The sequence below is a fragment of the Panthera pardus genome, unplaced genomic scaffold (assembly GCF_024362965.1).
Source record: "Panthera pardus isolate Hobbes unplaced genomic scaffold, ASM2436296v1 HiC_scaffold_3, whole genome shotgun sequence".
Classification (NCBI taxonomy): domain Eukaryota; kingdom Metazoa; phylum Chordata; class Mammalia; order Carnivora; family Felidae; genus Panthera; species Panthera pardus.
Window position 1 is genome coordinate 14,592,218 of NW_026526876.1, and position 15,485 is coordinate 14,607,702.

Below are 15,485 nucleotides of genomic sequence, written 5' to 3' on the forward strand. Positions count from 1 at the left end.
CGCTAATGCTCCTCGTGGTGTGGGTCCGCCGGGCTGCCACCCTCCGGTGTCGAGTGTCTTGCGAAGTCCTCACTCTGCCGCCACCTGCAGAGAGCCTCCCGCTGCGCACAGAAGGCCAGGCCGGCGGCTTTTCTTCGGGGTCGTTAGGGCGCCAGCCTGCCGTCCCCCTGCTGGTGCGGCCCCCGGCTGGCAGCCCGCTGTCTTCCTTCTCCTTGCCCCTCTGTTCCCTTTTATCGGCTGCTTCTGGTTCTCATATTGATCACGTTTTTAAGCAATTAGGTTAGGACTCGGGTGGTTTTCACGTTCCCTGCGCGTGGGGTTCCTGGAGCTTCCCGGGCCTGTGGGCTTGTAGTTTTCGTCAAATTGGAAAACTTGGACATTTCTGAGCCCGTTTCTTGGGAGGTTTTTCCCGCTGGCCCGTCAGCATCTCCGAGTACACACGTCAGGCCACCTGCAGGTGACCCACGACTCAGAGATGCTCCTTCGGTTTGTAAGAGCCTGGCTGTGCTCCCTGTGCCCGTGTGCACAGACCGCGCTGCCGAAGCTCTTCTGCGGCGGGCAGCCGGCGGTTGGGCTGTCGATCCTGCCCGGCACGTTTCTCACGGCCCGCTGCGGCTTCCCTCTCCGCGAGGCCCAGCCGGCCCTCTGAGGGCTTCGAGTTCCAGTGGAGCTTTTTATGCGGAGCAGGTTTCTGGCAACGGTTTCCACGTCCTTCTCGGCTAGTTCTCACACCTGCGAGGGGTCAGGTGGGTGTCGGCGGGTCTTTCTCCTCGTCGTGGATCATGGATCCCCGCTTCTTCACGCTCCCGGTCGTTTCGCTCAGTAGTGGAGGCGGGTGCAGACCCACACGGTGCACAGGTGATCTGGGGAGAGACCCTCCCGGGACCGGTTCCGCGGGGACAACGGGAAAGGCTCTCCTGTGCCACCTGTCCCTGCAGCGTGTGCCGCCCCTCGGTCACATGGCACCGGACCGTCGGCCCTGCTCCTCCTCCCAGACACGGCTGAAGCGCTTCTGGCCTCCCCCCACCTGCCCCCCTCCCCACCCCCCCCCACCCCGTGATGGCCCATGGTGTGTGCTCAGCACATTCCTGTGGCCTAAGAAGAGGCCCTGAACTTGCCCCTCAGCTGGGGTCCGCCCTGCGTGGGCCACCCCACCCTCCGCCCTCAGGAAGTGCCCTGTGTTCACGCAGACGTTCATCCTAGCGTGGCCATCCCTGACCCTCCCAGTGGCCACTCAACGACCCGGTGAGCTCTGCCACAGCCCGAGAGCCCGTGGAGGCCGGCGGGGACCCAGTGTGACTTCTGGCCAGATGCAAACGAGGGAAGGGAACCACCAACCCCGCCCCCCCCCACCAAAGCACACGCAGCTGTCATCTCCGGGAAGCCATCCGAGTGATCACGAAAAGGAAGGTGGAGGTGAACGGCACTCAGACTCAGCTGGAAATATTTCAAAAGGTCTCTCAGTAGGATGACGGCCTTTGAATAAACAGGTGCCACGGGCTGCTTAAGAACGAGTTCACGGAAAGGTCCCTGGCGCCCGCGGGCAGGTACAGCGGCACTGAAGGCCCGGACACTTCCAGCTGGCTGCAGCGTCATTAAACGTGTAAGTCCTTCAGCGCGGGCCCTGAGACTCCCTCGAGCAGGGGGCGGGGGAGCTGTAGCAGGTGTGCTCACAGTGGGCGCCCGCATCCAGCACATGCGGGAGACACGCAGGCCCCCCGAGACAGATGTGCCGGGAGGCGGTCTTTGGCGTGCAGAAGTACGATGACCACCCAGATCCCGCGAGAACGCAGTGGCGAGGTGCAGGCACAAGGGCCGTCCTTTTGACACACACAGCAAAGACTGAAGCAGAAACAGACACTCCCAGGACTAAACGCACACACAGTCTGGTTCTAGGCACTGACAGGTAGCAGAGGTTCCGCGGGGACGAGAGCGCTGGTGGCCCACCGGCAGGGAGGTGGGCCTAGGGGCGCCCTCTTCTGTCCCTCTCCTGCCACGGGCTGCGGTCTGAGCTGGGCGCCCTACGCACCCAGGAACCTCGACACGTGCTCTGCTCGGCCCAGGACCGGGTAACGGGATCAGTACATTTTCAGATGTGCCGTTGAGAAAACGGAGACATTGAAGGACAAGGGAAGTTTCAGAACGACTTCCCTGGAAGAGCCCTTCTGTCCTCCTGTTCCCAGAGCACGGCTCTTTGGTGAGACGTGAGGGGCAAAAGAGAACTGACCGAAAGGTACGTTCCTTGCCCACAACACCAGGCTTTCCGATCGGCCAGAGAGGGTTTCTGTGTACGGGACACCAGCCGGACAGACGCGAGACTTACACTGTGATTCCTTTCATTCTAAAAGTTCCAGGTCACGGCTGTCATCTTCGTACCGCGCCGCTGGAAGCACAGAGGGGCGGGGGATGGGAAATGAAAGCGGCTCGCTGGAGAAAATGAGGGAGGCAGGGCCCAAATTCAGATTTTTAACTCTTTAGTCTAGCAAAGTTTTGGCCAATCTTCCAGAGAAGTCATTGCTCGTCTGAAGTTAGTTCCACAGATAGGAAGGTAAATATTTTGTCAAAACCTCTAACGTTCTAGTCATCATCACGGAGCAGACAAGCAACGGAACATTCTGTGGGTACAGCTATGCGCAGGGCACTGGGTCCAAGGAGGGTCAAGGCTGACCTGAGGTCAAGGTTAGCCTTGGGTGCGGCGAGCAGGAGGGAGGCTGTTTCCAGCACCGAGAGGACCATGGGGACCAGGAACACCGAGGTGAGTGGACCCTGCGTCTGGTCGACAATGTTCTTTCTGGTCGGTACCAGGGGACCAGGGAAAGGACTGAGGCCGACAGATGGGGACTGAGCCACCTCCCGGGACTTGTCTGCAGCCGCTATGAGCGGCTGTGCAGAAAGGCCAGGAGAACCTCCCAGGCAACGGTCAGAACTGCAAGGCTCAGCAAGGCCGCTACGCAGGCGAGCAAACAAAATCAGTAACCACGGAGCACAACGTCATCCAAGACAGCGTCGCCCAGATGCACCTGTGCTGTCACGTGTTCCTGGGAACGCCTGTGACACCCGCGTCCTCCGGCAGCCATCACCCCTGGCTCGGGCCCCACGGCACAGCTCCGGCGGCCTCAAGGTGCGCGGGTAGCCTCGGCGCCCAGGTGAGGGAGGACTGGGTCCGGCAGCAGCCTGGAGCTGCAGGGGCTCGTTCACAGGACGGCGGAGGGTGTGGGGAGCAGGGAGCAGCATGCAGGGCGGAGGCGAGCCGGGGGAGGTCTGCTGGAACGCGGAGGCAGCGGTGGGGCCCCGGCCACCTACCAGGTGCGGCTGGGGAGGGGGCAGGCCGGTTGAGGCTCTGGTGCCCGGCAGGAGGGGCGACAAGGGAGAAGCCCACTCCCCTCCCCGCCCACCAAACCCCTCAAGCAAGCGACCACGTGATCACCGCGCTTCCTCCCCTCTCCACATCTACGGTTCTTCTGAAGCTGAGTGCCGTGCACGGGGGCCTCTTCTGGGGGGTGCCCGCTCCCGGCCGGCGCTCACCCCCACTCTGGAACCACTCTGTGTCCCGTGAGTCATGCCTCCCACCTCGTCAATCCTGCTTTGCCTTCCTTCCGTGGCTCTTCCTCCTCCACACCCCCAGCCCCGGGGCTCACCGCACCCCTCAGGCACAAGTCCTCCCCACCGGGGGTCTCCCCGACCATCGCCCCATCACACCCACTCTCCCAGCCCCTCCTCAGCTAACCTACAACCTCTACGTCAAGGCCACGAGTTAAAAACCACAGCTTGGATCTTGTCCCATTGCGGACTCTTTACCGGTTCCTCTTGGCTGAAGAGTGGGGTGCCCTCCACTTAGAGGGGGCCCCGCGTACGCCTCCAGCCCCTCTAGGCCCTCACCCTCACGGCACAGCCCCTCAGACACGGGGCTTCCCCCCTGCAGCGGGGGGCTCTGATCCGCTGGACGCGAGCCTGTCTCCAGTCTCCAGCACAGCCCCCAGGGTGAGGCTCCATGGAGTGGATGTGAGTCTGGCGCCCCAGAGGCCTGAGGACAGGGAGGGGCAGAGACTGGAGAGCAGAGCTGGAGGAGATGGTCCCCAGGGTCCCCAAGGTCAGGGTGGGGAGGAAAAAGCACAGGTGGGACACAGCAGGTCTGGTGGGGGTCTGGGTGAGGCAGAGTAGAGTTTAAAGAAGGAAGCGGTCAGGGTCACTTCCTGCTGGAGGACTGGAGGGGGCGGCCTGCGGCACGTGAGGGACACGAATGGCGTGGCTGCAGCCCAGGTGACCAGGACTGGGCCCCAAGGAGACGCACCTCCCTTATTCTGGAAAGGGGGCACCAGCCGTGCCTGGAGAGGGAGGGAGGAGCTGGCCCTGAAGGCAGAGGCTTGGGTGAAGCAGGACAAGAAACGCGGGGTCATCGCAGGGGACAGAGGACACGGCGTCACGGCGGGCAAACCAGCTGCGCTCAGCACCTCCGCAGCAGCCGCCGCCCGGGCCGGCCGACGCACGGAGCCCGCCTCGCGCCTGCGGGGACGACGCGGACTACTCACACTGTCCACGGCCAGGATCTTGGCCCAGATGAAAACCAGGAGGGGCCGCAGCTCTCGGGCTGAGCTCTGCAGCAGCTTCAGCACGTAGGGGAAGATGCCCACAGACAAGGCCTGGGGGAGAGAAGAGAGAGTGAGCGCCAGCACCGGCTCCCGGGCAGCCGAGCGGCGCCGGGGGCGGACGGCGCGGCTCGGGACGCGGTGTGCGCAGCCTTCGGCGCGGTGGGAATGCCGTGGGGGTGGACGCGCCTCACGCAGAGCAAGCGGCTTCCTCCGGCCTCCTCACCCCCGCGCTCCCAGATGCCGCGGGACTTCTCCGGTCCTGCCGCGTCCAGACACCAGGGCTCGCCTCACGAGGGACGGGTGGCTTCCCGTCTGGAACCCGCCGTCCCCACCCTCGGAGGGCCTTGTCTGCTCTCAGCAGCAAAGCGCAAGGCCCCTTAATAGTGGTTCTCGTGCTTCGAACCACAAGGCGTCTGCCGCCTCGGGATGGGCCAGTCTGCTGGTTAAGACGGGGAGCAGCCGCGGGGGCTCCTGTGCCCAGATCCGGATGGGGCATCATCCCGGGGGGTCGTCTCTGCTCTCGGCAGGGCAGCGACAGAGAAGCAGGCTATCTCGGCACAAAGGACACCTGGGCAGAGCCCGGTTTTGTCCATCACCTCAGCGTCTCCCTCCAAGACAGACGGAGGGGGACACCCAGAACAGAGTCTGAGGGCGGGGTCTGTGTCCTTTCCTCATTAAAGGCTGTGTGTACCACAAATTAGATAATTTCTAATTATCATGAATATTGCTTTTTCAGACTGTAATTCTAAACTGTTGTTTGCACACAGAACCAAGAAGGTCCATGTTTGCAGCTGGTGACAGGTCTCCTGAACCTCCTCTAATTGGCAGGTCCGCTAACGATACCCCCCTTCCTTCTGATGCAGTTGTTGAAAAACAAGTCGCTTTTTGATCTGATTTTTGTCAGTGTTTTCTGTTTTCAATGGCCGTTTCTACTCTTCTGCGGAATGAGAAATCAGAAAAGGGTTTCCAGATTGTGCTGGGCACCGGAGCGTGAAGTCGGTGGATGGGTGTGTGCGGGCACTCCGTGGGCTCAGGGGCACCTGCAGGGGCGAGCCACTCCCGAACGGGGGCGGGCCGGCCACACTTTCTGTCTGCAAAGGGGAAGCCTCGTGGCAGATGGGAGGAGAGGGCAGAGCAAAACCAAACCGCCAGAGGCTGTAGTGACGGAGGCCGCGAGGCAGCACGTGCACCTCTAGGGCCCCTCGGGCTGACCGCCGCCCCTCCCCTGCCCCCAATCACTCCCAGCTTGTGAGACAGTCCTCGGACGCACCACCGAGTCTCCGGGGCTCCACCCTCCCCCGGCTCAGTGCGGGAAGCACGCACCAGGCTCACCGCCCAGGGGCCCAGGTCCAAGAAGCGCCCCAGCAAATCCAGGGCTCTCAGCCGGTGCACCTGACTCAACAGCACCTGAGAAAGGAAGAAGGAGAGGGCGTCACCGTGGAGCCGTGCGATTCTGGACGCGGGGGTGCACGCACACCTGCCCCCGGCTGCATTCGTTCATTTACCTACAGCAGGTGCTCCTTTCTCTGCATAAAATATGGGCCCTGCAGAAACTATTAGAACAAATACTTTTCAATTGCAGGTAAAAAGGCACCGAGGACACTGTGGTGTATAAACCTCCAGACAGCGTTCCTTTAATTACTCTAAACTAGGTAATCTATTATTGCGTTTCTCACCTCTTCTGTAAACTAAATAAAATACTGTGGCTTTGACTCCCCATCGCTGGGCACGTCTGGCCGTATCATTCCCGGTGCCCGGTTCATTTAAACAACCTCCCCACCGCAACCTTTTTAAACTATTATCAGGTTTTTGCTATTACAAACGATGCTACGATGAATATCCCAACAGGCACATTTCCGCCTATTCACATGGTTTTTCCCGAGGATAAATCCGAGGGTAGGAGCAGCACAAGTTTACTACCGAATTACCCGCCAGTGAACTACCCTGCACTTCCTACAGTCCACGCATGGGTGCTCCCCTCTGTGGGTGCCCCCCACCGCCCCGTGGTCCCTCCCCGCCGTGGGTGCTCCCTCCCTCCCGTGGGCCTTTGCTGATCACAGTGCACAGGACGAGGGTTTGCTGCTGTGTTCTCTGGTTATGGGACCTTGGGCCAATCGCTTCACTTCCCTGACCCTTAATTTCTTAGTTTATAAAAAAGGAGAAACACAAAACCGAATCCCAAAGGTTTAATTAAACAACAAATTAAGAACTCCGGGACAACAGCAGCCCACGACCCACTATTATTTACCAATATGAGAGACAAAAATAAAATATCCTTTTAATCTGAATTCATTACAAGTGAAGTTGATTGTCTTTTTTCCACAGGTTAATCGGCTATTTCTGTAGTAAACTGGCCACGTGTGTCCTTGTTTTCCCACTCGGATGTCTGCCTTTTTGTCTCATTGACATGGAAAAGTTCTTTATACGTTAAAAAGAACAATCTTTGCCACGTGTTTTTCTCTTGTTTTCTTTGTTACATCAGAGTTTAAAATTTCTAATGGGGTCATTTGTAGTGACTTCTCCTCATGGTATTTACGCTCAAGGCCGTGGGTACGGAGCCCCCGGAAGGCACTCTTCTGTCCACTGCCGGCCACCCAGCGCGTGTTTGTGGGCGCTTGCTGCGTGCGGATGCTGCGCTGGGGCGCGACTGGGGGCAGCGGGAGCCCCCCCCCCACCATCAGTCGCCGCAGAGACAGGCAGACGGCCACGTTGTCACAATCCGCGGTGACGGCAGGCAGTGCTGCGAATCATGTGCGCCTCTGCCCTCCTTGGGAGGGTCCTGAAGGTCCCCCTTCCTAGCGGGCAGCCAGGTCCCAGAGGGGAGGGGAAAGTGTGGGGCCCCAGGTAGCAGGCAGAGGGGATGGGAAAGCTTGGGGTGTCAGAGGACGGGTCCCACAGACCAGGCTGAGGGTTTCCCCAGAGAAGCAGCAGCGAGCGTCCAATGTGGTCGCTGGGGGATAGACCGGCGGTGGCCGGATGGGGGGGGGGGCGGGCAGAGTGGACCTGACCCTGACTGATGGGGGGGAAGCGACCCAAGACAGCAGGGGCCGTGCCCGTGGCGGAGGAGAGGCTGGATGGAGGGGACCGGTGGTGTCGCCTGCTCCCGGAGGACAGCGGCAGGAGCCGCAAGGACACCACGCTGGGTGCAGGGTGTGGATCGTGTCAGGTCGTGGGGAGGAGGCAGAGGGGAGTGGAACGCGACGGGGGGCAGAGGTTTCGGGAGCTCCCTGTGAGGGGCAAACACGGGCTGGAGGGACAGGTGGGGAGGGGTCTGGACAGCACCAGGTCCCCAGCAGGAGCGGCGGCCCGGGGGGCGGGGCGGGCGAGGAGGAGGAGCCGCGGCTGGCCCAGCCCCCGGAATGCAGCGTGCCCCCCCCCCCCCCAACTGCATCGGGGCCATTCCCACACCACCGTCCCCACGCACGTGTGGGCGTCTGGAGGTGTCGAGCCTCTGAAGAAGAGTCGGGGCGAAGGCGTGGGACCCGATTCCACGCCGGACTTGTGGCCACCACGTGTGCCTGAAGCGGAGGTTGCAGGGCAAGGTCGGCGGGAAAGCGCGGGCCTGCCTTCCTTCCTGCGTCCTCGGCGGGAGCGGCGGAGGCAGCGACAGTCTGACACCGGCCTTGGGCGCATTTTCAAAACCCAGTGGCGCGAGGTCCGCGGAGGCACCGGGCCCGGGCCGTCCACCACGAGGCGCGTCCGGCCCGCCGACCCCACGGCGTCGGCACGCGGCGCAGGACGTCCCATCGGCGACTCGCCGGCCGCCCTCGTCGTACCGGAAACAGAGCCGCCTCAGGTGCCGGGTTCCCGCCGACCCCGGGTCCGTGAGCGCGGCCGCAGGCGGTCGGAGATCAGAGACGCCACACACAGAGACCCCACGGCAGACGCTGCGCGCCGCTCGCGTCACAGCAAACCGGCAAACGCGGCAAACGCGAAGGGAGCGCCGCGTTTCGGGCGGACGGTGCAGCGATCTGCAGGGGAGGCAACGGCCGCGAGGCTGGCTCCGGCTCCGCGAGCCCCGGCTGCCACCGGGTGCGTTGCTCACACGGCAGCGCCGGGCCCGGAGCCTCGTTCACAAGGACGGCCGTGGCACCACCGCTTCCCGCTGCCGCGTCCACACTGGCGGGACACGCGGCGCGGCCTCCGCAGACCGCCCCGCGAGCCTGGCGCGGGGCTCTGCGCTGTGATATTAATGTCCGATTGGAAAAGGCCAAGTGTTGGCTTTTTAAAACATGACATCGTCCTTCGGATTCCTTCCGTTGATTCATATTTAGGAAAAATGGAAGCCTAGCGGAAATGAAAGTTACTTTAAAATAAGGACTGGCTTTTGGTTGTACGCTTTTTTATTCCTATTATTCCTGCTTCAGACTGGCCCAGGATCTGTGGAAATTCCAGGGACAGATGGCGAACGGCACGAGTGACTGGGTCTTGCCCGTCAGTGGCGGCGTGCACGCCCGCATTAACGCAGGGCTTGCCGCCCCGGCCACGCTTCGTCTGCCTCGCGTAGCGACGGCGCTCGGGCTCCTGGGCCGAGACTCCTGGCGGGGGCGGGGCGGCGGGCGGGCACTTCCTACAAAAACAGATTCTGCAGCTCGGGCCTGGCGGACCTCAGTGGGTCCAGGAACCCGGCGCCCAGGAACCTGATGCCCACCGACATACCTAACGCGTGTCACAGTAACACGCAGTTACTTTCCTGCCGTGGACTGAGAGCAACCCTGCGCTCTCAGACCAAAAATTCTGTTTATAAATAAAACGATGCAGCGAAAGCAAACAGTTTCCCGATGCAATGCCCGGACTGCCTCGCGAGGTCTGTGGAGGTCCTAACACCGTCCTGTGACATCCCCTCTTCTCCTTCCTGCAGCTCGTGGGTTCTCCCCTCTCGGTCTGGGGCTTCCTTGCACACCGGCCGCCCGAGGGGCCACGCACAGCGACGTCTCGTCCACCGCAAGACCGTGTGCACCTCGTGGCGGCTCGGGGTTTGAGGGACTTCCTTCCGATTCCTGCTGCTTACACTTCTAAAAGGCAAGAAAAGCCCCGGGGGCTGGTCAGGGAAGGTTGTTTCCAAGCTCACCCTCGCAGGACGGGCCGCAAATCAGCCGGCCCGAGAAGACAGTTCATCTGACACCGAAGGTCATCCGCTAATGCCTCTGAGTCTTGAGGCACAGAAAATCCTCTCTGGCGTGTGGAGAAAGTAGCAGGGATCGGAAAAGCCACAAAGTCTGTATTAAAATTCTCTTTCCCTCAGGCAGTACTTTCTAGCTTGCTGAGGCCCCAGAGGATAACTTATGGGTGACAAGGTCCAGGCTTTGGCAAAAATACAGTTCCTTAAGATAAAGCAGCGTGAAGTTAACCAGCCTAACGAGAAAGAGGCTGACCCCGTGGGCCACGCCGAATGAAGCCAGGGCGCCTCTGCATCGTGTCCCCGTCCTGTGGGCCAGGGCGCCTCTGCATCGTGTCCCCGTCCTGTGGGCCAGGGCGCCTCTGCATCGTGTCCCTGTCCTTTCTCGTTAAGTACAGGTTCACGTACTGACCCGGGCTGGGCACGGCCCAGGAGACGGCCCTCCAGGATAATGGAGAGCCTGCTGCTTGTGGCTGTTTGCAAGATCGCACAGAAAACGTCTCCCCGCTTTCCCTTCAGTTATTTTCCGTTTCTTCGGCATTACGACGCTGGCTCTGTTAGGCCCTCTTTCCCCGAGGGAGTGTGGATTGTAAATGGAACATTAGGAAAAATGTCAATAGAAGGCCATTTACAGCAGGACTGTTTGCCAGACCCGGAAGACCTGATTTCGCATGCTTGTCACCGCACCCGTGCTTTGCAAAGGATGAATTTCACTCCGCTGCACCGTCGAAAACACCGGAAGGTCGGTGGTAGGGCCACAGGCTCTGCGAGTGAACATTCCGGCAAGCCAGGAGGAGCTACAGAGCACAGCACGTCCGCTCCGCGCCAAGGCCGTCCCCGCACGTCCTGTCCACTTACAGCCGGCCAGCGTGTGCGCTCCCTCAAGGGACGGCCCGCTGTGTTTCCTCCTTTTTACTGCTTTTCTTCAAACCCAGGACAGTCTTAAACCGATCTGGAGGCGAACAAGCTCTGCGGGCTATTCACGGTGTCGGTCACGGTACACACGGCGCCCAGACACATCCCGGGAGCGGCCGCGGCGGCCGCTGCTCTGGGGCGAGGACAGGCTGTGGCGTTTCTACCACGTCTCCAGTGCCCTCGTCCCACGTCCCCTGTGCTGTCTGAGGTCCCACACACAGTCCCGAGCCAGGCGAAGCCTCGGTGCTGGGGCCGGCGGACGGTCCTCAAAGTCGGCTGTGTGACGGACCCAGAGGAAGCTGACCACCCCCCGCCCGCCGAAGTTGGGACGCCGGGCTCCGGGGGCGACACAGAGAAACCGTCCGCCCATTTCCCAAACGGCCCTGGGCAGCGGGAGCCGCTCGTGGGGGCTCTGTCGCGACGTGGTCAGCAGCCCGTGTAAGAAGGTGCCGGCCCTTCCGCGGGCCTGGCGTCCCTCGCACAGGCGGGTGACGAGGCCCCTGCTCCCACTTCGCAGGAAGGTGCCGGTGGCAGCCAGCCGGCTCTCAGGACCTGAGACCCTGAACCGGGAGGCAGCGCGCCTGTGAGCACCTGCCCCTCTCTGCCCACGGCGTCCGCCGGGCCACCGCACCCCGACCGCAGAGCCTGTGTTCCAGGTCCTAAAGTGAGTTATTAGACCTCGGTGTCTACGCTGACTAGAGGTCCACACACCTTTCCCGCAAACACACATTAACTGACACAAAAGTTCTGGGAACATTTTCTCATCTTCCCCCCTGTGAAGAATTTTGGTAACCTGCCATCCACCTTACCCGATCACATCAGCTAAAAAAATTAGCCGAGTGAGACCCACGAAACCAAGCTTCCAACCCACTGGCGGGGCGCGGTCTTCGCGTGAGCACTGACACGGGCCACGAGAGGGCTGGCACTCGACCGCCACCACGCACGCGCCCTCCACAGAAGGGAAGGCAGGGCTTTGGGTCCGGGCTGCCTGCTGCCCAGGCAGTCCCTGCAGTCGGCAGGCGCCTGGCGAGGAGCCGCGAGGGCCGTCTGCGATGCGCTCACGGTTCCCCTCCTGTCCCCCCGGTGGCTCGGAGCTTCACATCCTTCCGAACAGAAGGGCCCGATGCCACCAGCACATGCACGGTGGCGTTCCGCGGGTGCCCGGAAGGGCGGCCGACTACGACCCAAATGAGGGGCTCGGGGAGGGTGGGGGAGAGAACTCTGGCGCCCCCAGGACGGCCTTCCCAACTGAGTGCAACGGGAGCTGGTGACTTCGAGGGTCTGATCCCCCCGGCCTCCAGGCACCCGGCCCGCGCATGGCCACGGGGGCGTCACACACACGCACGCACGCACGCACTCTGCCCTCTGCTGGCAGCGGTCTTCCCTGGAGCCCGCTCAGCCCGTCCGGAGGGTCCAAAGACACTCACCTGCAGAACAATGGGAAGTTGCTCAGGCGGGCTCCTGTTCTCCACGCCCATGGTGAGCCACACCTGGAACGCGGTCAGCTGCTCAGCAAAGAACGGACTGTGCTGTGGGACAGGCAGGGGCGTTAGTTAGGGACCTCGCCCTGACACCACGCGCCCCACGACGCGGCCCCCACGGCTGCCTGGGTCCGGCTGAGGGAGGGCAGGGCGCAGCCGGGGAGGCGGCAGGAGCGACACGGTGCAGCTGGCGGCCTGCGCGAGCAGACCGGACGAGGGCGGGAGGAGAGGGTGTCCCCGGGCTGAGCTGGGAAGACCGCAAGGAGCGTGTCTGGGGACAACGTGGGGAATCCCGCCAGGACGAGTGGAGACGCCTACAGGACGTGGAGTGGGGACATCGAGTGGGAACCGTGCTGCACCTGCAGTTCGGGGTGGGGGGGGGGGGGAGTCGGCGCTGGAGGTGCAAACTCAAAGGGAGGCGGGAAAGAGCAGGGCTGAGCCCGGAGGCCAAGGGCGGTGGCGCAGAAGGAGGAGGGGTGGTGGGCGGGCAGGACGCAGCCTGGTTCCCCCGAGGCCGGCCGAGCAGCGCCGAGTCCCCAGGAGACCGAGGTGCAGCGGGCAGAGGCGCGGCAGAGTGCGCTCAACACAGGCGGGAATTTGGAGACTCCAGTGTGGATGGCACTGAGAAGGGATCTGGGTGCAAAGGGGAAGGACAGGAATGGAGGGGGTGGCGGGAGGGGAGTGGAGGGAGGCCACCCGGTGCAGAACTCTGGTTTCCCCGTGCGGGGGCGAGGGTGTATCTGGAAGCGGCTGGTGCCACGCGGGCAGGGAGGTGGGCTCTCGGGTGGGGCCATGCACCGCCCGCAGCCCGGGCGGCCCTCCGGGAACGGGAGTCGGGGATCCCCGGATGCGGGGATGTGGGCAGACATTGGGGCACTTGCAGGGGACTCTGTATCACTTCTGTTTCTCAGTGACCGGAGAGGGAGGACACAGCCGAGCAGAGCGGCACGGGAAGGAAATAACCAGAGTTGTGATTTACTCCAGGACCCTAGAGTGGGGGGCAGGGGGCAGAGAGTATGTGAGGCCCCCCTGGGGTCAGTGGAGGACCCAGGCACCGAGGTCACAGTGATGGGGGGGGGGGGCGTGGAGTTGATCTGTCATTCCTGGACTGGCAGAGGGGACGCCTTTCCCGGCAGTGACAGGGACCAAGCAGAGGACAGAAGGAGCGGCTCAAGGAGGAGGGAGGACCTGGCCGCCAGAAGGTCCGGGAACCGAGAAGCAAGGCTAGCGGGAACGCTGGGTTTTTCGGTCTGACAGAATCATTTTCACCTAACACACAGTTGTGCTGTCCCCAAACCCTGAACCAGAAGAATCCCCAGTTACAAATCTCTGCCTCCCAACCCTGTCCTCCTGCCCAAGGGGAAGGTGGTGGCTGCATTTCAGAGTGTCTGTGCGTAAGGAAGGGGGCCGGGAAGGTGCGACCGTGGCACGTGTAGACAGCGTGGACCCGCGTGTGTTTGCACGACTCAGGTCTGTAAGCCCCACCCCGGGCCTGCTCACCCCACACCGTCCACGGAGGAGCCTGGTGGGCAGAGCCACAGCGTCCCCTCAGAACAGTCCATGGCGTGGAAAGTGTGCGGAGAGCAAGCACCACCCAGGAGTCCGCGTTCCCGCAAAGTCGGCGTGGGCCAGGTGCACCAAATCGGAGGGCGACCTGGGAGCTGGGATGGAGCCCCCAAACTGGCTTTCCTGTTTTCAAGTGTGAATTTTTCCTGAACTGGTTAAAAACAGTAACCTCTGTTAAGCTCTCCGTCCCCACGCGTGGGAGACCTTTGGTCTCTGAGGGGAGCTCGGGTAATTCAGGTCATTCCATCTCTTTCCCCCTCCTTCTAAGTCCGGATTTGAATGAAGGATGCTCCCGTGTTGCTCACTGCCGGAGAAACCGTTCCACTCCGCGAGGACAAGCGTTCCACGTCTTTTCACCCAAAGCTCACAGAAAGGGCAAGTCTCTGCCGCTGAGGTACGTGGCGAGGGCTGTCGTGCCCCTTATGGCGCGGGCAGCCCCCCAACACAAGCAGGCTCGGCATTCCAAGCAACGCGCCCCAAAGCGCCTCGAGAGCTGCCCCCGTGTGCACCTAAGGATGAGGGAGAGCAGGGGTTCTGGGCCGGGTCTCCAAGATTACGGCTGTAGCATCAGAGCTGCTGTGCAGAGGCTCTGAGCCATGGGGCCGCGTGTCCAGGCCTCCCAGGGCAATTCTGAGGCCAGGCGGGCTGCTCTGTGGTCAGCCCACGTGTCAGATGGCCCCGGGGCCTGAAAAGAGGCGCGAGCGGAAAAGGACAGAAAGCGGGAAGGCCAGATGGGCACAAAGAGCCACCTGACCCCTGGGGGATTCAGGCACAGAGGAAGTAATCTCAACACACCTCCTCCTCCTCCTCTCGCTTACCATCCCCGGTCCCGACACGGCTACACTGCCCGGTGTCTGTCCTCACGTGCGGTGACACTCACTACTCACGATGACCTCACCACTTACAAGAGGAGACAAAAGAAAACTGCCCAGTGGCCAAGAGCGTTCAAATTCCATAGCCTGTCAGAGCTCAGCCTGCAGATGGGCTTTCTTCAAGTCCTTCAAGAAACTCCATGCTTCCCAGCGTGAGCAACCACTCTCCCCTTCTCCCGACATCAGGAAATGCCAAATCGGATCAGGCTCCTTTCCGTTGTTAATTAAAATCTGTCCTCCCAACTACTGACCTTGGACAAGTGACCAACATGCTGCGCTCTGTTTTGGCATATTTGACAACGAGGTTTTAAAATAAGGCCAGGGGCGCCTGGGTGGCTCAGTGAGTTGAGCATCTGACTCTTGATTTCGGCTCAGGTCATGATCTCATGGTTTGTGAGTTCAAGCCCCATGTCAGGATCTGTGCTGACAGCATGGGTCCTGCTTGGGATTCATTCTCTCTCTCTCTCTCTCTCTCTCTCTCTTCCAATCTCAAAATAAACAAACATTTAAAAAATAAGAAAATAAAAAAAAAATGAAGACCAGTAATTTATAGGAAAATTATTAGAACAAAATAGTGAGTTTAGTAATGGTACTGCAAAAAATCTCTTATAAACAATATATATACAAAGAAAGGGAAAACAGAAAATTTTAGAAAGACACTATTCGCAGTCATGATGATGGATGGGAAGACGCAACGCTGTGGAGATACTGCCTGCCCTGTGTCCGTCTACAGATCCATGCGATCCCTGTAAAAACTGCTTTCATAATCAAGGCTGCTCAGTACTGTGCAAAGACACAGTGGCCCAAAGGGCAGAGCTGAGAACCCGGGAGCAGCCCGTGCAGATGGTCGCCTGGTTCGATGCGAATAACACTGGGTAAGCTCAACCTCCATGTGTGGGAAAGCACGTCTTGACCCCTATCTCACACCGTCCGTGCTAGTAAA

The 15,485-nt window shown here is 61.2% G+C and overlaps 1 protein-coding gene across 4 annotated transcripts in view; it reads right to left on the reverse strand.

The window, feature by feature from the left end:
- The window catches only part of RPTOR (regulatory associated protein of MTOR complex 1), a 330,740-nt gene that overhangs the window by 79,637 nt on the left and 235,618 nt on the right, over positions 1–15,485 (reverse strand). For all 4 annotated transcript variants that reach the window (XM_019465972.2, XM_019465973.2, XM_019465976.2 and 1 more), the window contains 3 exons: positions 12,051–12,152; positions 5,913–5,996; positions 4,530–4,640 (listed from right to left, as the gene is read on the reverse strand). In XM_019465972.2, coding sequence (XP_019321517.2) covers positions 4,530–4,640; positions 5,913–5,996; positions 12,051–12,152 — 297 coding nt within the window. The remainder of the gene's footprint in view (positions 1–4,529; positions 4,641–5,912; positions 5,997–12,050; positions 12,153–15,485) is intronic.